This window comes from Salminus brasiliensis, chromosome 17 (assembly GCF_030463535.1).
Source record: "Salminus brasiliensis chromosome 17, fSalBra1.hap2, whole genome shotgun sequence".
NCBI lineage: Eukaryota > Metazoa > Chordata > Actinopteri > Characiformes > Bryconidae > Salminus > Salminus brasiliensis.
In genome coordinates this window covers 7,117,629-7,142,432 of record NC_132894.1, presented here as the reverse complement: position 1 = coordinate 7,142,432, position 24,804 = coordinate 7,117,629, and the positions used below count along the sequence as shown (strand labels likewise).

Below are 24,804 nucleotides of genomic sequence, written 5' to 3'. Positions count from 1 at the left end.
CTTACCTCAGTGGATATTGGAAAAAGTTTGGATTGTTGGTGGAGGGACAATGTTGAGTGGAACTTGTGTTTTTTACACTTTAACACTGTCTTATTTTTACATAAGGGGGGGGGGGGTGTAAATAATAAGATAAATAATAATAAAAATGATAATAATGAGTAAATGCAGTGTCTGGTCGGTGATGGTTTCTATGCAAAACAGACTTATTTTGAAATGTCTGAAGCAGAGTTTTCTGGATTGTTACAGAAATAATAAATAAATATGTAAATAATAACCTGATCGTCTCTGCCTGTTCATCACTGAGGTTTCTTCACTTCTGTTTGAAGAAAGGAATATGAATAAGTGTAGAAATCTTAATTAAAAAACGAAGGTCAAAAGTAAACGTGCTGCAAACACAAATGAAACCGGGTTTTGGGAATAATAACCTGCTGGTTGGAATTCTGCTCTGAGAGTGTTGAGGAAATGATGTGGATTTAAAGCTTTACACCTCAGAAACGGCTCAGACTGGGTGTACTGTGGGTCATTTGGGGGGAGGGGGGGTGTAGATGCAAGCGTTGGTGGAGGTGCTAGAGTAATTCAACAGTTCTGTATTTTTACAGTAAATGTCCCACTGTACAGTACAGTCACTCACTGACCTGCTTAGTTCCTCACTTTCTCGATCACGGTCATTCACTCATGCAGTTTCAGACACACACACACACACACACACACACACCTGCAGTTTCTACACGTCAAACTGTCGAGTCTTTACAGGTCTGAGTGACTCACGGCGCACAGGTGTGTGTGTGTGTGTGTGTGTGTGTGTGTGTGTGTGTGTGTGTGTGTGTGTGTGTGTGTGTTTGTTTGTTTAGGAGCACCATTTGGGGAGGAAAGTGTGGATGATTCTAAAGGCCTGTTACTGACCAGGGCCCTGAAATGAACAGTATTAACAGAAATACCTGGCAGTGCTCCTGTCTGTAGTGTGAGTTTGGGCAGATGTCCAGGTCTGTGTTTCTAGTTTGATCATTTATATAATATTTGTGTCATATTATAAAGTAGTCAGGATCAGTCACTTCCTGGCTGCTCCTGGTCCTGACCTGACTCATCCTGGCCCTGCTGCTCCTGACCTGACTCATCCTGGCCTACCTGATCCTGACCTGGCTGGGCCTTGCCCTTTTGATCCTCACTCATCTGATCTTGATCAGACTGATCCTGGCCCATCTGATGGACTGATGCTGACCGAGGTCAGCTTGATCAGGATCTGTCTGTTCCTGAGAGCTGCTGATCCTGACCCTGCTGCAGAGATCATGCCGGATTTTACTCAAAAATCATTTCACCTGTATTTCCTGAAAAATGCCTTTCGCCAGGGCAGAAAGGAATCAGAGCAGGGTAGGAAATAATGCTTGAAGGGGTTCATTTGTGCCTCACTAACTGAGATTCAAAGAGATTTAAAATTAATCCCAACAGCGGAAATAAACAAGTTAAGCCGTGTATGGATTCCTAATCCCTCGGTTTAAGCTTTTCGCCCTTTGCTCACGGATATTTCTGACACTGACTCAGAGCTACAGCACCATCAGCTGGACAGAAACGCACACTACTATTGACCATGTTCTCTCACCTGAAAGCAGAACTTCTCAAGCATATGGTCAAAAATAGCTGTTCAGTGTGAACTGATCCTGTACTGATGAATACATTTAACACCCCAAGTGCCTTTTTTCTTTTCAAAAGATGGCTAAAAGCAGAATGTGCAAGGCCAACTTAGTCATTTTAACGACCCGCCAAAAGATAGATAGATACTTTATTGATCCCAAAGGAAATTTAGCAGCCAGTAGCAATCAGCACAGTATTACAATACAATAATTACAATAAATAGAATAAAATCTTAAAATTTTAATCTAACCACCAGATGAAAGGCAGCGCAGTAATAAAGAATAATAATCTGCAGGAGGAGCAGGTATCATCAGATAAAATACAATACTGAATAAGCATGTGCATATATTGGTATGTAAGTAAAGTAAAGTGTCAGTAGTGTCCAGGAGTGCAGATTTTACAGAATGTACAGTAAAGTGTTAATAGTGCAGATAAATAAACCTATGATTAAACATAAGAGACTCAGTCCTCATCTGTCCTCCTTCTTGTTCCGGCTCCTTTGGGAATAGTTGAACAGCCTGATGGCTCTCGGAAAACAAAGGATCTCCTGAGTCTGTCTGTAGAGCAGCTCTGTGACAGCAACCTGACATTGGACTTGCTCCCTTGGTCCATAATGATGGTGTGCAGTGGGTCATTAAGAGCCTTACCTGCCCTTTCATCAGGTTCTCTTCCAAGAGAAAGGTCCTGTTTAAAGTAGTTTCTTTGGATTTAGTATTTCACGGTATCTCTTCTTACATTAAAGCCTTCCTATCAAATAATAATAATACTAATATTATTATTATTATTATTATTATTAATAATAATAATAGTTATTATGATTATTACTATTATTATTAGTAGTAGTATTATTATTATTACTACTATTATTATTATGATCACATGATTATTTATTAGGTTTTTAAAATAAAAACAAAAATATTACACGTTTATCGAAAACTCGGGCAGCGCCTGTTAAAGACACCACCAGCCAAATCCATCATGTAGGGGGATTCAGATAAAGTACGCGTCATATTATACGCAATTAATCATTATCTGGTGGATTTATCATTATTATTTGAAAATATATGTTTGTATTTTATCCTAATTGCTGTAAATTTAAAGCCACGATCTGCTAAAGTAGGAAGATAATTTAGAAAATACAAAGCGAGCTCCCCCGCAGCATGGACTTGTCCATAGTGGCCATAGAGCGGCGGGTTTTCCTTCGCACTTTTTTCCAGACCCATCCCGCCCTCCTCCGCTGCGATTGGTTATTAAGCCATGCTCCACCCATTTCTTAACGCGTTAATAACACGCATTAGCCAATCCTGATAGGCGGTGGGACTCTGCTAGCCACTCACAGCGCAGCGGAGGCGGGATTTGTCTGTATACGGGTGGGGTTTGTCGGAATGCTGGTGGGACCACAGTGGGGCCAGCAGAAGCGGACCGAGTGTTTTGACAGTTACATAATTACAGATTAAACCGGGTTATTTTCCATAACAATGACTGGAGGTTAAACCGAGAGCTGAAAAGGCTGAACTGAGCTAAGCGATGGAGACCTCCACAGAGACAGACGCCGCGGAACGAAGGTAGCTAGCTAGCTGACTAATTACCGCTGACATTCACAGGGCTGGGTTAGCCGGGTGGCTAACGATGGTAATGGTGCTAGCTAGCTAGATGCTAGCTGACACCCCGGGTTGCTGAGCGAGCCGCTGCCGGGTTTGGCCTGTTAGGAGGCAGGCAGAGCGCAGCAGCGAACGGGGCTAGCTAGCTAAATAGCTAGTTACCTCCATTAACGTGCATTTCTGAGTGGTTTGTTCACTTTATTGCATATTTTACCAATAAAATGATGATCTCTCACACCCAGCTCCGGAATTAGAGTCCAAAGGTTAGCTAGATACGGAACTGGAGCTCTGTTAGCTAGCCAGAATATCCCCTCCACCTTACACAGTGCAGCAGTTAGTCATTATTATGTGTCTAATTATTCATATTTATCTTATTACTTTTGTATTTGTGCAGTGTGTTTCGTGTGAGGTAGCTAGCTATAGCTAGCTGTCATTTCAGTGTGTGTGAGGGTGTAAACTGCTGTGTGTGCGGTTCTCTCTCCCTCTCTGGATCACCACAGGAACCCCATGCAGAGCCCATGCAGAGCCCATGCTCTCCAGTAAAGGAACCTGACCAGCTCTCTCCATTGAGCATTGTGAAGAGAACAGGGGATCAAACCTGATTTATTACCAGAGCTGTCAATATTTTACAATATTGGACAAACTACGTCCCTTTAGTCTGGTCTTCAGTGGCAGGTCTGCACACACGCCTCACATTTAGGGCTAAATATCTGTTCCTTGTTTGCTGTAAACACTGGGGTAGCTAAATGTTAGGTGTATCTGCGTACCCAGAGCTGTAGGACAACCATTACTTTTTTGGCATTTAGCTGAAGCTCTTATCCAGAGCGACTTACAAGGGTACTCATATTACAGAGTTGGGCCACTGTAGTGTTAGGAGTCTTGCCCAAGGACTCTTATTGGTGTAGCACAGCACAGTCACCCAGACTGGGAATTGAACCCCCAGCCTTCCACATGTTGGGGTGTTATATGTTGCGTTAGGACAATATTTGTGTTCATATGTAGGATTTAGATTAAGTACACTTTACCATTTCACCTTTTCACCATTGCACAGGAGTGCAGACTGCATTTAACCCGTTCCTGGCAGTGAACACACACACACACACACACACACACACACACACACACACACACTTTACACTCTTGTGATTAGGGCAGTGAGATCACACCCCAGGGCCGGTGGGCAGCCACTTTAGCACCTAGAGAGCAACTGGAGATTAGATGATTTAGACAAGCTGAGGGTGCCGGTCCTGGGCAGTGACCGTCGGGTCCCTAGCTAGCGTCTAGGCTGCAGCTGTTTGTGTTTATTAGGACAGTGACCTGTGGAGCCTAAAGGGTGTTTAACTATAGCCACAAAAGCGATCAGTGCTTTTGGGACTCTATTGGCATAATTGACCTTTCCAAGGAAACTTGGTCATACATACATGTGCGTAGCTCCTTCCTTTCTGTTTCACACTGTAATATGTGATAACGTTGTATGTCCATCGTAAGCGTTGTAATATTGATATAGAGAGTTGTAGGTGAAAATTGAGTGTTTGTTTTTGCTTATTTTGTTAATCAATAATAATAATAAAAAATAATGTAATTTACTGTGATTTGCCTAAGGACTCTAATTGGAGTAGAGTGGTTTACTTGCCTGGCCGGGAAAACAGACCGTGGTCTGCCAGGGGAAAGGTGGTGTCGCTACCCACTGTTCTACTATTCTACACACAACCTTTCTCCTGCTGCTGTTTTTAACTGTGTTACACAGTGAGGGAGCTGTTTTGATCCCAGACTCTGTGTGTGTTTGTGTTATGCAGTCATGTGCTTCTCTCTGGGCGGTGTGAAAGCGTATGTATGTATGTGTGTGTGTGTGTGTGTGTGTGTGTGTGTGTGTGTGTGTGTCTGTGGACTTGTTGTCTGAGTTAAGTGTTAAAGCTTGTGATGGCACTACATATTAAAGCTGTAAGTGTTCTGTCTGGGTTTAGAGCTCTGCCAGACAGACTGCCGATCAGCACACACACTTGACTCTAAGGGTTCTGTATAGTACTGAAAGAGGTTCTTTGACTCTTTATGTAAAAGTAGTGGATTGCTCTTTGGTGCTGGGTGTAACATTACACCACTAATATATAGAACTATCTACAATAAAAAAAGGATTTTAACCAGGCAAAGAACCGTTTAAGCATCTTAAAAAACATAAAATAATCCATATAGAACCTATGCCTTTATTAAAGAGTCGTAGAAGAACCCTTTTGAAGGATCTAGGAGTGGGCAATATGGCAGAAATATCATGATACTTGTAGACGTGTTTACAGAACATGATAAAATGAACTAGTTTTGCCAGATTTTAATCACTGCTGTTTGAGTGTGAAGGAATTTTTAAAGGTTGCTTGATGTAAAGACCTGAACTTGTTGTGAAAGATCTGCATTTCCTTGTCTTAGGATAACACCCACCGACACTCATCTGCAGCTGTAGGCTAATCGTAATTGTAAATCATTAACCTGATGGATGATGGTGAATTGCACATCCATTAAAAGTGTTTTATTGTTTGTTTTTGTTTAGGCGCGAACACTGGAAGCTTCTGTCCAACCTGAAGACCACTGTGGAGGGGCTCCTGTCCACCAATAACCCAAACGTCTGGTCACGATATGGAGGACTACAGCGGCTCCATAAAGACATGAACAACATCCTGAGCCACGGCCTCAAACACGAACAGGTAAACCTGAGAACACCTGAGCAAGCAGGTAAACACTTAAGAGAACAGGTAAATACATAAGAGGACAGGGGAACACCTGAGAGAACAGGAGCTCACCTGAAGGAATACCTCAAACTTAACACACCGTAGCATGAATTAGGAAGTGGAGCTCAGGGTTTTACTGTAAATCCAACCACGTGTATTTCGCACAGGTATTTGTGTCTTATGTGCTCAGTGATAACACCTCTTCACCTCGTTGGGGCTGATTTCTTATGGTGTTGATTTGTTTCATTTGTGTGCAGCTGTATTATAAACAGAAGCATTAGTGTCGCTTTGTTTATTTATTCATTTGTTTATTTTACAATTGTGCTGTTGACTGTTTGTTTATTTATTTTGCAGGTGTTACATAAACAGAAGGATTATTTATTTGCTTGTTTGTTTTTTATTTATTTCGCAGGTGTTTTATAAACAGAAGGATTATTTATTTGCTTGTTTGTTTTTTATTTATTTCGCAGGTGTGTTATAAACAGAAGGATTATTTATTTGCTTGTTTGTTTGTTTATTTATTTCGCAGGTGTATTATAAACAGAAGGATTATTGGCAGTTTGTTTGGTATCTTCGGTTTATCAGCCCCAGCCTTGCGCGTCATGTGGAGCAGGTACTGGTGACTATTACAGCGCTAATAACACTGCTTTGATAATACAAGGCTATTAATGTAATGCTAATTATTATGGTTGGATGCCGAAGCTCATTCTTTTTTTAAGGGTACAGACTCGTACTGCCGAGGACCGATTCATCCCCAGTCAATCTGCCAAATTTTGGTTCAAGCACAAACGCAGTCAGGGTGATGCCAAACTCAAAGCGGACTCAAATGTTGTTTTTTTTTACTTTATGCAGACAACGCACTCCCCCATATTTATAATTGGAAATGCAGAGCTGAAACACTTCTTCTAACCTGAGCAACACCTGGCCAAAAAATACAACAGATGCCGCCAATATTAGCAGCATGCCTACAGCCGTTGCTGGTGAAGCATGTTGAACAATAATAGTGTGGAGTAACAATAACTGCTGCTGTAGTCTTTCACACCGTTTATTCAACAAAACACAGACATTTGTAGCTTGTATTGCAATGCAGGACAAACAGAAGCTGATTTTGCCTTTGCAACATGTGAAACAAGCACCACAGAAAGGTTCCAGACAGTCATGTGCACTCAGACTGACCTCCAGGCTGCCTAACCTGTGTGTTCAAATTAACAGAACCGCTGCACAATCCAGTAGGATGTCAGGCTGTCCCTTTTTTATACCATAGCTGAAGCTAAAGCTAGTGTGTAATGTGTAAAACTAACAAGCCAGGGGAAGCAGAGTAAAGACTTTTGGCGCTACCAAGCTAATGCACACTGAGTGTCCACTCAGCCCAGTACAGTGAGTATCAAAACACGGGAACTAGAAAACACCATTAACAGCACAAAAGTTGGTTGGTCTATCTTTATGTGACAATAGTAATACATTAAGAGTGGCAACACATCTGAAGTGACAGTGCTCTGTAAAATGTTAGAAATAAAAGAGTTTGGCTTTTTTTTTTTACAACAGAAATTAAATTTTTTGAGATTGCAGAGAGAGAAAAGTACTGTTTGGTGCCAATACCGTAATACCAGTATTGTTTGTGAAAATGTGAATAGTACCCAACCCTGCTAAGAACTCTATGTTAATAAAGCAGCATGTTAATGATTGTAGCACTAAAAAAGCAACTCTAATAACACCAAACCAATCAATACAGTGTTGTTAACATCGCTGTTGATACAGAGCTAATCATGGCTTAGCTAATTGCTGGTAGCAGTGTTATTATACAGCATTATTAACAGCGCTAATAACAATGATAATAATGTGGTCTAATAATACAGTGTTAATAACAGGGCAGTAATAACGAAGTGCTAATAATACAGTGGTTATAACACAGTGCTTAAAACACTGTTAATAACAGCCCCTCTCTCTCTCTCTACTCTTTCTTTGTGTCTCTCCCTCTCTTTCTGTCTGTAGTTCAGTCATTTGGAGCCGGTGTTGAGGAGTGGGGTGTATGGTGTGGGGGGCGAGGGTTTTAAAGCTGAGCGCTGGCTCCTCCACAGCCTGCAGAGCCACCTGCTCTCCTCCCAGCTCAGACCACTGCTCACACACACCAGCAACACCCGCAAGTACTACAGCGGTAAACACACACACTCCCACTCAGACTCCCCCACACACACTTAAGTTCTTTATTTAGATTTAGTAGAATGCAGTGCAGTAGAGGGCTTTAGGCTGAAAGGGCGGGGCTTAACTGCTGTAGAGGGAATGGGTGGGGCTAAACCGCTAAAAGGCAAAATGGGCAGGGCCAAACTGCTGTAGATATTTCAGAACTTATTGACTGACTTTGTAAGTGTAAGTGGCTGATATAAACACACACACACACACACACACACACACAGTGCACTTTTTATCTGAACTTAAGTGGTTTGGATGGTGGAGCTATGTGTGTGTGTGTGTTTTCTCCTCCCGTAGATGAAGCTTTCCTGCTGAGTGAGCCGCATGTGTCGGCAATGCTGCAGTGTTTGGAGGCTGTGGAGCAGAATGACCCACGGCTGCTGGCGCTCATCGACACCGTCCGAGTCAGAGAGGTCAGAAAGGTCATCCTTTAGGTTACTGCGGTCCAGTGGGACCCAGAACGGTGTTCCAAAAGGAAATTTCACACAACACAAGTTATTTAGCACCGCTAAACTAAAACTAAATGATCCTACCTGTCTTTATCTCTTATAGATAGAATTAAACTTGTGGAACAGAACTGTCCCTGAGCACTCCTCATGTTAGACCGGTCTCAAAAATAGAATTTTCTCAGTTAGCCGTGTAACCCCAGGGTCAAGCCACATGCCTACAAGCTTGGCTACATTTGGGCTTAAAAGAGACCAAGTAAATCTGTATTCTCTGTGCCAGTTTACAGATGTTTACGTTGCTTGTCTACAACTGCCCTGCTCCCACATTAACAACCTCGCCCACTCATACCTTCTCCCATTAGAACAAACCAGCCCACTCACCATTGTATTTTATCGTATAGAGGAACAAGCTTAAAAAAGCTCAACAGTATGTCGATGAAGTAGCCATTGTTGATTTCCTCTCTGCCAAACAAAGCTGCACCCCTTGTCTTTTTCCCTCTCTCGAGACAGCTGATGAGAGGAGCGGTCATTAACATTAACATACAGTCCTGCAACCCAAAAACAAGACATTTTTTAACTGAGGGTGAAATGATGGGCTGAAACACATCATATAACATTACAGTGCTACTGGTTTTGCACTCTTTAAAGGTGTTATAAATAAAATACATTTGTATGTTTTATGAGTTTTATGCACATCTGTGTTTACCTGCTCTAACACACGCTTAGTTCACACTCTATGCTGCTGTAAGAAAACCTCTTATAATGACTAGAATGAGAATTTTACAGGATTTTATTCCAAGTACCATTTTTGGACCATTTTTTATTCCTTATGAAATGTCCACAGAGTGTGAAGGACAGCTGGAGACAGCTGGACAGCTTTTAAATGGTGTAAAGGAGGTTTTAAAATTGTGGCACCAGTATGTTAATGAGATCATTCACAAATCAGGTGTGCTGGAGCTGGGCTGGGGAACACAGCTGGGTTCATTTCTCAGTAGGGTGTTGTTTGTTTATTTGTTGTTTGGTTTGTAACAGCCACGCTGTGTATGTGTTTTTTTTTGTTTTGGTGTGTTCTGCAGCTGTCCCAGCTGAAGGAGCCGGTTCCCCTTGGCCTGCTGAAGAGCCAAAGCATGTACCTGCTGCCTCCAGAGCCGCCGCTAGCTGCCATCCGCAGACACACCTCACACTGCTCCCTCACAGAGGGCAACACACCATACTCAGAGACCAACTCAGGTTAGAACACTGCACACACTTTACACAATACACACTCCAGCCTTCACTCCAGCACTCATGATCAGCTGAAATGCCCCACACCTTTCCACTGCAGCAGGAATACTCAGTCCTGCTACTGCTTACAGCCTGAACTGCTGCTCCTGTAACACACCTAACTCAACTCATCTGATAGTTATCAAATCTTTTGTATATTGTAACAGCGAGAATCTGCAGTCCATGGAGTTTTTAGCACTGTGAAGGATTCAGGAAACAGAGCAGGACAAAAGAGAACAGAAGTGTCTTTATGGAGAGAGCTGAGGGGCAAGGGTGGGAGAGAAACTTGAGGAGTAGAGAAATTCGAGAGTGGAATTGTTCCAGACTGAGACTAAAAGCCTGCACACAGTACACCATGCTTCTTCCAGTGAGCTGGGTTAGAGTCATTAATCTCCACGTGTCTGTGTGTGTGAATGAAGCTGATTGTAACTGTGAATCATGACGGCGATATTTACTGAAATGCGATTTACCAAATTACCACGCACACTTCCTACACAGCAGCACATAAAACCCAGTCAGGCTTGTCCTACTACTGTCAGACTTGTCCCGCTTCACTCAGATAAGTCAGATACAGTCAGATAAGACCTGTCTACAGTCAGATAAACCCTTATACAGTCAGACTGAACCTGCTACTACTCAGATTAACTCCTCCACAGCCAGATTAACTCCTTCACAGCCATTTAGACATAGCTAGAGGCAGGCAAACTCAGCTACAGTCAGATTCACTTCAGATAGTAATTAGAAAAAGTACTTAGTCAGCCACTGATTCTGCAAGTTCTCTTACTTAGAAAGATGAGAGAGGTCTGTAATTTTCATCATAGGTACACTTCAACTATGTGAGACAAAATGAGAAAAATAATCCAGGAAATCACATTGTAGGATTTTTAAAGAATTTATTTGTAAATTATGGTGAAAAATAAGGATTTTCATTTCAGCTCAATACCTTGTGTAACCTAAACTTTGTTGGCAGTGACAGAGGTCAAACGTTTCCTGTAAGTCTTCACCAGGTTTGCACACACTGTAGCTGGTATTTTGGCCTATTCCTCCATGCAGATCTCTAGCTCTAGAGTAGTGATGTTTTGGGGCTGCCGCTGGGCGACACAGACTTTCAACTCTCTCCACAAATTTTCTATGGGGTTGAGGTCTGGAGACTGGCTAGGCCACTCCAGGACCTTGAAATGCTTTTTACAATGCTTGTTTGCCCCACTGTACACCCCCCAGTCAGATAAACCTTGCTACCATCAAATTATCCTTGTTACAGTTGTCATAAAGCCCTCTACTGTCATATAAACCGGTTAATCAGATCAATCTTGCCGCAGTCAGATAAACCCACACGGTGTGGTGTGTATGTATATTTCTTTTCACAGAGGCCATAGCAAGCAGCTGTTCAGTAGGTGCAGTGGGGGCTCCATGTGTGCGTGGTCATGGTGAGGGGGGCTCAGGGGTCCCGCAGGTGTGTGTAAGTGAGCCCCCCAGCACCACTCAGCCAGAACCGGTGGAGAGTGTGGATGCAGATGGAGATGATGGGCCAGAGTACCTCGCCATTGGCAACCTGGGGAGGCGGAGACACTCCAGTATCTCCGCCCACAGAAGCGAGACTCCTGCAATGGGCAGCAACTCCGCCCCAGTTCCTGCACAACCCCGTCGCAGCTCCTTCTCCGACACACAGCGGGGGACGAGGCGGAGCTTCAGGGGTCACACAAGGTCACTATCTGACACAGGGGTGACACAGAAACACAAACAAGGTGAGCAGAACAACAGGTCTGTGTGTGTATGTGTGTGTATGTGTGTGTATGTGTGTGTGTGTGTGTGTGTGTGTGTGTGTGTGTGTGACAGAACATTCTTTCACTCTAAGTCTTTCTGTTTTTTTTTTTTTTTTAATTGTAGCGTGGGTGGGGTTTGTTGTTACGTGGGTAGGGATGCTGTAATGTGGGTGGGGGTCTGTTGTAGTGTGGGTGGGGATACTGTAATGTGGATGGGTGTAACCTGATGTGTGTGTGTGTGTGTGTTTGTGTGGCAGTTGTTTTAACTGGATGACACTCTCTCACTCTTTAAATGTATTCCTTCTGGGTTTTTTCTTTCTCAGCTGTAGCGTGGGTGGGGCTTGTTGTAATGTGGGTGGGGCCTGCTGTAATGCTGTGATGTAGTTTATAAATGAAAAGTCCCGGCTAATCTTTCTGCTAATCTTTCTGCTAATCCTTCACTGACTGCTCGCCCTCTGCCCTGTGGGGTTCTGTTTCTCTCTCTCTCTCTCTCTCTCTCTCTTTTTCTCACTCTGTGAACCAGGCGGCCACAGGAAAATCACCATTATTATAGAAGATCCTGTAGCAGGTCTGCAGTGCTCTGCTGCTGCACACACTCCCCCTCCCATTCACACACACTATTTGTACTCCTCCATCCGAGCCTGCGCCTCCATCTTTCTGATTCTCTTGCATGTTTCACAGCTGCTGTTTATTTTACTGCTTTGTATTTGTGCGCTTTGTATTTGTTTACAGGTTGTTTAGCAGTGATAACGTAGGGCTGAACGATTTGGGGAGATCTGTTTAATCTGCACAATTTTGCTGTTGCAGTATTTGACTTAAATTTCAAACCTGTATTAGTGCTTCACATATATATATGAATAACAATGAATAACAAAATAAATAATGTAAGATAAATGATCACGCACAATTGGCAGCTTCTGATTGGTCATCAGCAGGAAGTTTATGCGTTCATTTCAAATTCAAACAGAGATTAATTGTGTAAAAAAATGATTAATCTTTCAGCCCTAACAAAAAGCTATTCATAGAAATAAACACACGGCATGTGAATTAAAATTTATTTGTATAGACTTTTTATCATTTTTTTTCCACTATTTCGTTCACATTCCCTGTATATTGTGTATCTGAGAATAATCAGATAAAATATCTCTTAACTGTGTGGATAATTCTGTATGTGTGTATGTGTATTTGTGTGTGTGTGTGTGTGTGTGTGTGTGTGTGTGTGTGTGTGTGTGTGTGTGTGTGTGTGTGGCGTTCCTCAGAATCTGTGGTGGATGAGGCGTGTGTGAAGAGTTATGGTCCATTCTCTCCCCAGAGCAGCAGCAGCAGCCAGAGCTCGCTCTACATGGAGGCCAGTGAGTGCAGCACTGTTTTACTGCTAAAATACTTGGTAGAATTGCTGGAGCTCAGCAAGCTTCCCCCAGGAGGTGGGGAATCTGTCATAATGTGCAGGATTTGATTGACCAATTCATTTGGGATGAAGGATCTGTATAATCTCCTCACGTTTCCACAGATAGCTGGGAGTGAAAGGTCAGCACAGATATTTTTGGAATTTAATAACAGTAACTCACTGTGCAGTTGCATCTGTATCTATTAGCGAGGAATTCATACTGGTTTAATATCACTTTACAGTTGTTACTGTCAGACTTTAAAAGCGACACACTGCAGATTCATACTGGATTAGAATCATTTCACAGTTTTTACTGTCAAACAGTACGATCTACACATACTGCAGATTCATACTGGATTAATATCACTCCACAATAATCACAAGACCGACTAATCCAGCTCCGGCAGTGCTTTACTTGCTACAGAAACACATGCTGATCACTTTTGTTTGTTTGTTTGTTTTTGTGTGTCTGTAGATGGTTTCCAGTACAGCACTGTTCCTGATGGGATGTTCAGAAAACCATCGGAGGGTCAGAGTCTGATCAGTTACCTGTCGGAGCAGGACTTCGGCAGTTGTGCTGACCTGGAGAAGGTGAGAACAATCATATGTTTGTATAATAAGTAAACTGACTACTATTTGTGGTGCTGAGTGCTCTGTTGCACCCCTGCAGGAGAACGCTCACTTCAGCATCTCGGAGTCTCTGATAGCTGCGATTGAGCTGATGAAGTGTAACATGTGCCGGAGGGCAGAGGAGGCAGAGGAGGAAGGAGACAGCGACTCTGAGATCCAGCAGCTAAAGCAGAAAATCCGCCTGCGCAGACAGCAGATTCGTCACAACCGTTTGCAGCCTAGCTCCTCGCAGCGTGGTGAGCACACACACACACTAAAGCACACTAAAGTGAAAGTTCAGCATTAAATCAATATAATTTGTTAGCACCATGCTAACAGCCATTGGTGGGCTGTAAGCTTTCATTACTTTCTGTTTTTATGGACTGCATACACTCCCACATGATGTCACTGGGACTGATGATTAACAATTCAGATAAGTTTGAGTTAAAGGGGGATATTTTGATGTATCTTGAGGGTGGGCGGAGCTTTTAAACAGTTACAGCTGCTTTGGGTGGATTTATAGGGGGTGGGGCTGTTTTGAAGTATTTATTTTTGTTAGATGGCGAATACAGAAGAAAAGCAGGGGGTTCTCCACTACCACAGCTCCCCCTGAAGTGTAGCTGTTGATGTCACCAAATACATTGAAGAGAGTAATATTTTTGTGGTAAATAAATCGGATTTTGCACTCTGAATCAATGAAATTAAAATGATATTTGATAAAGTGAGTCGAAAAAAAGCAAATGTGATTCCTACTGTAGCTTGAAGATTTTACAAGTGGCTGGTTTGTCCTGGATGTCTGTATTGCATCACGTATAGTGACTATTCTCTCTGGCCAATCAGCATTCTGCAAGGTTTACACCATTTAGTCCCTACTCAGCACCACAAGCAAGCAGGTACTAAAAAAGTACCGGTTCCAGGTACCAAATGTGACCTAATTGAAAAATCTGTATTTACTTATCAGTGGATTTTATTATTTGAATTGCTGTAGGAGGATTACCAGTGGCTGTATTATGGCCTTGCGTAGTGCATGCTGGGAATTAAAGTGAGAGAACTTAGACAGATGAATACACAAGAATATATATTGTGGTTATTGTGTTAAACCGTAAGGCGATGAGGCTGTGGCATAGAATATTACACACCATCGCACGTGACTTCAGCACAAGCTTTTGGCTGGAATGGAAATCCTGGTAAACTGGAGCTGAAGTGAGACAAAGGCTCATGACTGTGTCTGTTTTATCAGCATTCGCTTCCACAGACAGCGGCTCGCCACTCAGTTCCCACGATTCCTTTCACCACTCGGACTCTGGTTCGGCTGAGGAGGTGGAGGACTTTGAGCTGAGAGGTAGGAGGTGTCTGTGTGTGTCAGTCTGTGTGTCATTGGTGTCATTTTTCATCTGTGCTGATCAATCAATCCCTTTTGATTTGCTTGAGTCACTCAGTCAGTCATCACTGTGATGTCATGAAACCACATCACCCCTGAACTCTCTCTCTGATCAATTTAAAGCCTGTAGTTTGTTCTGCTGAAGCTCTGCAGAGACCCAGATCAGGCTCTTTTGAGATCTACAGAAGGGACTGTTTAACATGTATATGCTGGTATAAGAACTAATATTGCAGAAATTATGTAACATTAATCACGGTTGATTGTATGATCATGATAATATTGATATACAATACACAGTACATTGTGAAAACGCAGCATTGTGAGTTTTTTCAATACAGCAAAAATGAAATATCCCAATCCTTAAGACATTTTCTTGATACACTATGTATTATGTCATTTTGACACGCAGATGATTATGATTTTTATGCTAAATTAGCCTTAGATAAATCCATGCAGTATTTAAAGCAGCATTAGGCAAGAATTGGTATTTTTGGCTTCCCCTATAGTCAAGAAGTGTAATTCACTTTTAATGTCCCTGTTGAAAACACAAACAGCACTTATAGCGCCCCCTCATGGACAGCTGTACATATGCTTTTGTTGATGAGATACAGAAGCGCATCTGAAGGTAAAGAAGTATGTGTTGCTTTAATGTTGCTTTAATCGCTAATGACTTCCAGCACACACTCCGAACAACACACTGTTTACCACAATAATAGTCAGCACACTAACATGCTACCCATCTCTGCGTCAGATAAAGCTGGGGTCACCGTGGTGCAGGGCTGCTCTGAGGGTCTAAAACAGCTGCAGCTCAATTCACTGAAACAGAGTGAGAGTTTCAGAGAGACCGTAACAGCTAATGTTCAGACTACTGAACATTAGCACGTCCTGTACGCGTTGGGGGGAGTGTGGGGTGTTCGTGTGTGTGTGTGTGTGTGCTGAGTGTAGTTTGTGTCTCTCAGATGGCTGTGACGGTCAGGCCCTGCTGGCGTCTCAGAGTGGACTGTCATTGTCCCTCGCTTCACTGTTCTCAGGTACAGAAAGAGAGAGAAAGAGCTAGAGAGAGAGATGCTAATGCTGCTAGCTCATGCACCTGAGGCCGTTTGTGTGTGTGTGTGTGTGTTTGTGTGATTACACTGCCATAATAGGCAAAAAGTAAATGTATGAATAAACACTAGTAGTAATTACTAGTAGTAAGTGTTCATTCAGACACTTGCAGTTTGATTAGAAATCTACTATAGACCTTCTAGTTATCCCTGAATCCCCCCTTTGTGTAGTGACCTCACACATCCACAGCCAGTCACACAAAAGGAGAAAATGAAAGTTATGGAGCATGAGGGCTATGCAGATTGATTCCTCCAACTCTGTCAGGAGCTCGGCTCTGCTCCCAATCAGGAGGGGCTAAGCTCAGCTCTCAGCCAGGTTTATCGGCTTTCTGGCTGGGAGGAAGGAGACATTGCTGTAGTTTTTGCTTGCTGGCCTGGTTGCTGGTTGGTGAGCGTCTCTAATGACTAGCAGCTTTACTGCTTTTCCTCAGTGTTTAGTGCTTCTGCTATGACATGATCTGTTTTCTGTAGATTTTTTTGTCTGTTGATCCGATAGAAGTACCCTAATACTGAATGACACTTTTATGTAGACGTTTATATATAACTACATTACTACATATAAACACTATATAACACCACATAGCCATTACAGAGCACTATACAGTCACTGTACAACACTGTATAAACACTAACTCGCATTATAAACGCTGTAAACACACAAATATACAAACGCAAGGGATTTTCAGTAAATAATAGGTATTTTTAATCTTTGAGGTTTTGCTGCTTTTTCCACATTCTGCCCCTCAGCCTTTCATAGCCGTGTGCTCATACACACACAAGCGCACACACACTCAAACACACCGCTCTCTGCATGCGCCTTCATTAGTCATTAGCTCATCAGCATGCAGTTTGCATTTGCCTCATTGTGTATGTGTGTGACTCAGAAGCAATAAACAGTGAAACTGGACTGACTAAAACAAATGTGCTTTTAGGCTGAATTGTGTTAGAGACTTTTGTATTCTGAAATACAGATGTTTTTATTTATTCATGTTTTATTTTGATTGTAAATATTTTCTTTCTGTAGGTTTTATTTTGTTGTAATAATTACTGAATAAAAATGAATGAAAATAATTAAAAGACCAGCAGGTTTTTTTAACAGTGTCAGAAATAAAAATATTTTTGATTTAACCCCTTCTCGGCCAATGCAACTCAGTATTTAACACAATATTAATATTAACAAGTATTACTCACAGTATGAGTATGTAGCTGAAAACAGTGCAGTTCAGTTTACACTGTGTTTCTGCTTCTCAGTCGTGCTGAATCATTGTTTGTCAGAGAATAATCGTTATTGTTTTTTCTGTTCATTTTACTGCAGTATGTTTACTGTCTATAACTGTGTGTGTGTGTGTGTGTGTGTGTGTGTGTGTGTGTGTGCCTCAGATGCGGATATTAAACCCAGCGTGACTCCCAGCAGGTCCTTCATCAGCTCAGAGTCTATGTAAGTCCCCAAACACACATTCACATAAACAGAACTGGTCTCCACCACTTCATCAGTCTACTTTAGTGATCAGCAGATAAATATCAGAACTGATCAGATATCGGTCAAACTGATACACTTTCAGTGCTGATTCTTACGGATGGTCATACAATATTAGCTGGGAAATCTTATCTCGTACGGACCAAATTAGAATATTTGCATATCCCAAATTTGTATATTGTCGTAGCTCCAAAATGTATCTCCAAAATGGCGACTTTACAGGAGCTATTTAGGAGCTATTTTACTGAGCTATTTAGAGCATTTCGATTGGTCCATTCATCCAGAATTATTTACACCGTGTACGCAACAGCTACAGGGTTCAAATGATGGAGAAAACTTAAAACGGCTAAAAATGGGTACATGTTTTTCGTTGGACAGCAGTGATTATACAGAATCTGAATATTTGTAGGTATTCAGGTCATTGTAGAGAGCAGTAAATTTGAATTAAACCAAAAATATAATAATACTGTTTAGAATTTCTGTATTTGTGCATCCCTGAAGCTCTTTATTCTGCACGGATGACGAACACAATTCTTTTTCTTGATAATAAACGTGTGTGTGTGTGCACAGTTCTCCATCTCTCCTGCAGTCGAACTCTGCCGAGTCTGTGGCGATGGGACTGTTGAGGCAGTTTAAGGGGATGCAGCTCCCAGCAGCGTCAGAACTAGACTGGCTGGTTCCAGAACATGACGCACCGCAGAAGGTATGCAGAGGTTTATAGAGAGCTGTAATCAGTCACTATTTCTACACTTCGTTAATATATGAATTCATATTTCATTAGATCTAATTTTACTATCCAGCTCCATTTCCTCACTCATTGCTGCCCCCAGCAGTTCCTGCGTTGTATTACAGTCTTCCTTTCTCTCCATCTCTCTCTTTTTCCCTCTCTATGTCTCTCTCTGTGTAGCTCCTTCCAATCCCAGACTCGTTGCCCATCTCACCTGATGATGGAGAGCATGCGGATATCTATAAGCTACGGATCCGGGTGCGGGGGAATCTGGAGTGGGCTCCGCCTCGGCCACAGATCATCTTCAACACCCACCCAGCACCAAAGTGAGTCACAACTGAGAACAGGGGGTTTATGTGGCTCTGTTAGTCAAGTGTACTAAATTCAGAGACTGTGACAGTCCACACACCGGAGTGGTGTGTAACTCTGTATGTGTGTATGTTTCAGGAGAAAGGTGGTGGTGGCTAAGCAGAACTACAGGTGTGCAGGCTGTGGTACGCGTATCGACCCAGGTGTGTGTTTACTGTCTCTCCTATTTCTGTGTTCTGTCAATACCAACCCAAGATGTAGATGTAGATGAATGGCAGTCGGTGGATTTGAGTATTTGGACGTAGCACGGCAGGTCTAGTTTGTGGGGGGATAAACAAAATGTTCAGCCTTTGTCTTTGTTTTATCTGTGTCTCTTTCAGATTACATCAAGAGGCTGCGCTACTGTGAGTATTTAGGTCGTTATTTCTGTCAGTGTTGCCATGAGAACGCTGTTGCTGTGGTGCCGGGACGTGTCCTGAGGAAATGGGACTTCAGTAAATATTACGTCAGTAACTTCGCCCGGGACCTGCTGGGAAAGATTGCAGGAGACCCGCTCTTCAACCCCAACGACATCAACACCACACTGTACAAGAAAGTCAAAGCACTGGAGACAGTACGGGTACGTGACAGTACTCACGACAATAACAACATCTATGGAAATATTAATAATTGTATTATCATTATTATTATTATTATTGATCCCGACTACACTTTAACTCCTTAATGCAGAAAGGCTCATTACACCCTAGGGTGTATTGCTCTGTACAAACTGGTGAGGCTATTCTTGGTAATAGAAGTTGTAAGAACAGATGGCAGACTATAGGCTGTTTAAGGGGTTAATTCTGCAGTACAATCACTCTGAATCAGTGTGAGACACTGTAATAATGTGACACAAAGTATCAACAGTGAAGTGAGTCCACATGAGTGTGTAGTGGTGATTCTGCTAAGACACTGCTTCTGTTGTTTGTGGACTACCTGTGTCCTGTAAAACCCACACCAGCTGCTCCCTACTATCGGTTAGAAGTGCACTGGTTCGGTTCAGTGGGAATCTGTTGCTCCTACTTCTGGTGGCGTCACTTACAGTACACTGCAAAAAATAGTCATGGAAACCACACATATACATATTTAACAGGTTTAGAGGAAACCTAGCAAAGAGGAAATACCTCTCGGCTGCAGGTGCTCGAGAAGCACGTATTTACAGAAAAAACACGAAGCATCCAGATCGGATTAGTTAGAGCGATGATCCGTCTGTGTATTATTTTCAAGCCAGTACAGTTGACCTGAATCTGTATCCATCATGTGGATTTAATACACATGGATTGGTTTATTTTAGAGTCATTGAGTGTTCTGTGTGTTCTGTTTCAGGTTCTGCGGGTGCAGCTGTTCCACATGAAGAATCTGTTTAAAACCTGCCGCTTAGCCAAAGAGTGAGTCCCTGAACATTTTGCACTTTAAACACCTGGGGAGATGTTCCGCTCTGTCTGTACAGTGTGTTACACAGGTGTGCGTGTGTGTGTGTGTGTTGCAGAGTGCTGGATGATTTTGACTCTGTTCCGGGTCACCTGACAGAGGATCTGCATCTGTTCTCTCTGAATGACCTCACTGCCGTCCGCTCTGGAGAACTCGCCCCAAAGCTGCGGGAGCTGCTCCGCCTCGGCTCTGCCCATGTCTCCGGCTGCATGGTGAGAACTTTGTCCAGGGATCTGTGGTTTCACATAGAACACACTGAACATAGCCTGAGTACTGATATTCAGGTGAACCAAGCAAAATCCACAAATCAAGCTTCTGGGTAATCCAAGCTTTTAAAAATTGTGCTTTTGGGTGATTTGAGCATTTAAAAAACCTGTAGTATCTGTAAGTATCTGGCCTTTGAGTGATTATTGATCTTTCACGGCCGGTATCGAGCTTTCGTCAGGCTTTCGATAAGTCCAAGCTTTCGAAAAAACTTTTTTTTTGTGTTTGTGTTTTAGTGTTTGGATGAACCAAACATTTACATGAACCGAGCATTCAAACAAATCAGGGTCCTGTTTCTGGAAATGTTACCAGAGTCTTACACAAGCACAGTCCATAAAGAGCTCCCTGCTGTTTTGTAAAGTTTTAAGCATTGTTTACTCTTGACTGTGTTGCCTTCAGCACAGATTTGCACAAAGTTAGACTCAAGCATATTCTCATTCTGAAAATGTTTTGGAGTGGGCAAAACTTGTGTGTTTATGTACATGTTACATATTCTGATATTTCATGAATGGAGATTGATTCTCTTGATGATACAAAAGCTCAAATAGTCAAAAATGAGGCCTTCAACATATTTTGTTTAATGTATTACACACTGCACTCCAGTAAACCCAGTTAAACACCACTCATTCTACCCTCTTATGAAAAACACAGTTGCTCTTTATGTACTGATCAGACTCACCAACCCTCAAAGAGTTTTGTGAGTGTGTGATTTAGCTAGAAGTGAACTGAGACCTGAAGCTGTTCTGTTTTCTCTGCAGCTCTGCCAGGCAAAGGGCTTTGTGTGTGAATTCTGCGGAAACGAGAAAGACATCATCTTCCCCTATGAACTGAACAAGTGCAAGCGGTGTGAGGGTGAGTGCCCCCTGCTGCTGGGAGGACTGAGCAACTTCATAGACATAAAAAAAAAATGGCAACAGCAGCACAGCTTGCTTACATTGGTGCAATACTGGACTGACTGACGCGGCTTTCAGCTTGAACAAGCTTAATCTTGTATTTATGAGTGAAACGCCACCTGAACACCACAGTGTTGTCGTTACTGGTGGAGAACGTCCCAGCCTCTGACTGTAGTACTGTGACCTGGTTATATTTAAGTTATTCAGCAGCAGCAGTGGCTGCAATGGCTAAAGCCTTAGGCAAGCTGGATTACCTTTAGCAGGGGAGGGCCTGTATTGTAGTTTGTAAGGGATTGACTGGCCGATTTGGACAAGATAAAGTATCTGTGGAACAATCTTTGTCTCCAAATGACCACAGACAGCCTGGGACAAAACATCACTTCCAAGCTCATTCACATCAGCTTTTTTTTTTTTTTTATTAAATTCAGAAAAACTAAAAATTACACTTGAGTTAATAAGTATCTGTTTTAATTTTAGTAGTTTTGCCTCTCTACACCACTTCAGTGGATTTGAAATGGAGCAAGCAGGATGTGATTTGAAGTCACTTTCAGCTCTATTTTTTCTTTTATTATTCTACCCATTTTACCCAATTTGAAACACCTTCCTCTATCACTAGCAATGCCCCCAACACAAGGAGGGCGAAGACTAGCACTCCTCCTAGCACAGGCCATTCACCACCTCTTTTTGAAGTTCTGCTGATGTTTGTTTGTTTATCAGAAACACTGCAATAACTAACTTACAGCCATTTATTTACATAGTTGATTCATTTCCACAGGATCAAAAGTAATTGGACAGTCTTTACAATGATAAATATAAGGATTGTTTTTTATATTTGGATGCAAATCCTTTGCAGTCAATGACTGCGGTCAGTGTGATGGTGTATAGAGGCAAAATTGCAAAACAAATGTCACTGTTAAAATACTTAAAGACCCGACTGTAAAGTCCAGTTCATGCCATGTTCAGATGACAGAACACTCTTGCCTACGTAAAAGAGAAATTCTAATAATCAATTTCATGCACTACATAAATCAATAAGCAGTCCAAGCTCTGTGTGCATGTAAACATAATAACAGAACTACACTGCATTAATAACAATAATAATAATAAAAATAATAGTAACATTTAAAGTGCCAGAACGGCTGCTTATTTATATATTAAACAGTATATTATTAGAAGTATTTAAAACAGTTTACTGTAGCTTTACTTTTTCACTCTGTAAATCAGTTATAGCTATAAATGTCTAATGACTGTCTGTGTTACTTTCCAGAGTGTAACGCGTGCTACCACAGGACCTGCTTTAAAAGCGGCCAGCAGTGCCCCCGGTGCCAGCGGCTCGCCGAAAGGAGAGAGAGGATGGCCCGCAAAAACATGGAGGAGGAAGAGGATGGAAGTGGGACGTAGCAGAAATGGAACAAAGTCACAGACGTGCCCAACAAAGCTAACCCCCTAACTCGAGCCCAAAGTCAAGTCTGAGGTGAACAGCAGGGGGCGCTACTTCACAAAGCAGAATTTCCTCACATAGCCGAATAACTTGAGCCCAAAGTTGAGCTAACTGAGAGAACCTGCTTTATGAAATAACTCCCCCGTCTGATTCCTGACCTGCATCGCACACAGCTCTTTTGGCTTTCTGTAAACTAGTTTTTCTTCCAGGCGCTTCAGGTTGTTTGTTTTCTGAGCTGATCTGATGGTTTTCTGAGATATGAACTCGGTTCTGTTTTCATGTTGTGAGTGTTATTGCAGAAGTTGTATTCTGCCTCCGCCCATGTTCTAACAATAACGTTTGATTTGCTTTTGTTCTGTTTTTTTTTTTTTTTTTTTTTTAATCTAAGAAAATGCAGATGAAGAGTAAAAGAGGAGATTTTATAACTTACTGAAAGACGTTCAGAAACATTTGATACCTTAAATCACTTTTATTTATTTTTGTAAATGTTATTTGTCGTCTTTTTACGTTGTGACGAAGCCGTCGTGCCTCTTTCATGGCCGCTGTTGCTGCTGCTGCTGCTGCTCCTCCTTCTGCTACTGTTGGTTGTTTTGCACAGTATCTGTGTTTGCAGAGAGGAGGCGGATGCTTTACGACAAAATCACTTCTGAATTTCGGGATATTTAGTCGTAAAGACGTTTTTGTTTTGTTTTTTTACACCAGCTTCAACAGGCACTTTGTGTTTGTGTTTCGAAAGATGACCGTCTGTGTGTTTTTGTTTGGGATTACATTATTTGCACTAGTACGATGTTGCTTTGACGGAGGAGAAAAGTGTCAGCGAAGCTCTTAAAAATAAAGGTTCCTATATGGTTCTTGGTTTGGATATAAAGTTATAGATGAAATCTTTGATCTAGAGACTTAAGACGTCATGTGGAGTATCTTAACACCTGTACAATCGCACAGTTTTATATAAAGTCTAATGTCTAATAGTTAAAATACTGAAGTGTAATTTATCTGCAGCTAAATTAGAAGTAGAAGACATTCATCCCAGACTTTTGAGCTGTAGCATACAGGACCGTCCATAGAAAGGTTCTTTAGGAAACCGAAACCAGTTAGTTGCTCCAAAGAAGCCTTTGGAACCATCATTTTTAAGAGTGTAAAGAACAAAACTCGTCTCACTAAAGCACTTGAGAGCTGTCATGCTAATTTTTCTCCAGCTGTTCTGAGTGAGTTTATATTAGTGTTCTCTAAGAAAAGCTGGAATTTGCTCTGATTCTTGATTCTCACCGCGTTCAGCTAGTAATCCAGAGCAGCTTTAGGTTCGTGTTTTGCTTCTGTAGATTTTTATCAGCACTAATAACTGATATCAGTTGATTTATCATGAAGCAAAGGAAACGATCTGCAGATTTCCACCTGCAAGTACTTGAAACTCTGAATATCTTTCCATGATGGTGAAACACATCCATAACAATTCTGTATTGCGGTTTATTTGCCGTGTTTATCATCAGTGAGTTTAAAAACAGGATTGTGTTGAACGTATGTCAGACGAACGGACTCCCCTCTCAGCAACATCGGCCTCTGAGCTGAACTCTAAACCCCTGCCCTGGGCCAAGTCTCAGTCAAGCAAACTAGTGTTGTGGTTTAAGACAGACGTTTATTTAGGATCTCCAGTTTATGCAGTTTTCAGCAATAAAAGCTGTTCGGTCGCTGAGTTAAAGCAGCGCAGCCGATCCAAGCGGAAATGTTGAGCTGAGTGACGAGCTTCTGTTCGCTCTCACTGATGATCTGCAAAGAGGGTTTATTGTTGCCTGAAATGCCTTCATTTCTGCAGAGGCTGGAGAGGAGATTACATGCACTACTGAGAAGATGTAAATGGTTCAAATAATAATTTACATTGTTATATAATAGAAATTTACAATTAAAGACTGTTCAGCCTGTCTTTGTCTTTCTCTTTCTGTAAATGGACAAATTATGATTTTCAGTTTATTCATTTATTTCTACAATTTATTCATTTAGGAGATCATTTTCTGAGTTTTTCCTCCCATTTTAAGAATCAGGACCTAAACATTTAATAGCTCAAGTTCAATATTTAAGCACAACTGTACAGAGTCTAGTTTGTGTGTGTCTCACTGGTACATCCAGATGCACCAGACAG

General features: G+C 41.9%; 2 protein-coding genes across 5 annotated transcripts in view; both read left to right on the top strand.

Moving 5' to 3' along the window:
- The window catches only part of LOC140538135 (TSC22 domain family protein 3-like), a 4,308-nt gene extending 4,077 nt beyond the window's left edge, over positions 1–231 (top strand). Inside the window, exon 3 of the mRNA XM_072660574.1 lies at positions 1–231. This exon is cut by the window's left edge and continues 1,096 nt beyond it. The gene's annotated coding sequence lies outside the window, so the exon portion shown is untranslated.
- A 2,792-nt stretch (positions 232–3,023) lies between these two features.
- Positions 3,024–24,578, top strand: rubcn (rubicon autophagy regulator). 4 transcript variants are annotated; one of them, XM_072660328.1, is made up of 22 exons: positions 3,024–3,194; positions 5,770–5,923; positions 6,477–6,560; positions 7,940–8,102; positions 8,435–8,550; positions 9,660–9,813; positions 11,214–11,591; positions 12,133–12,177; positions 12,869–12,961; positions 13,472–13,587; positions 13,667–13,862; positions 14,846–14,947; positions 15,946–16,017; positions 17,470–17,527; positions 18,137–18,269; positions 18,474–18,619; positions 18,741–18,805; positions 18,983–19,221; positions 19,968–20,029; positions 20,131–20,284; positions 21,095–21,188; positions 22,497–24,578. In XM_072660328.1, the coding sequence occupies exons 1-22, from the start codon at positions 3,157–3,159 to the stop codon at positions 22,628–22,630; spliced, it is 2,796 nt and encodes a 931-aa protein (XP_072516429.1). In that variant the 5' UTR covers positions 3,024–3,156; the 3' UTR covers positions 22,631–24,578. The 4 variants fall into 4 exon arrangements, with proteins under 4 accessions (XP_072516429.1, XP_072516432.1, XP_072516430.1 ...); XM_072660331.1 differs by lacking the exon at positions 6,477–6,560; XM_072660329.1 differs by lacking the exon at positions 12,133–12,177.
- The last annotated feature ends 226 nt before the right edge of the window (positions 24,579–24,804 follow it).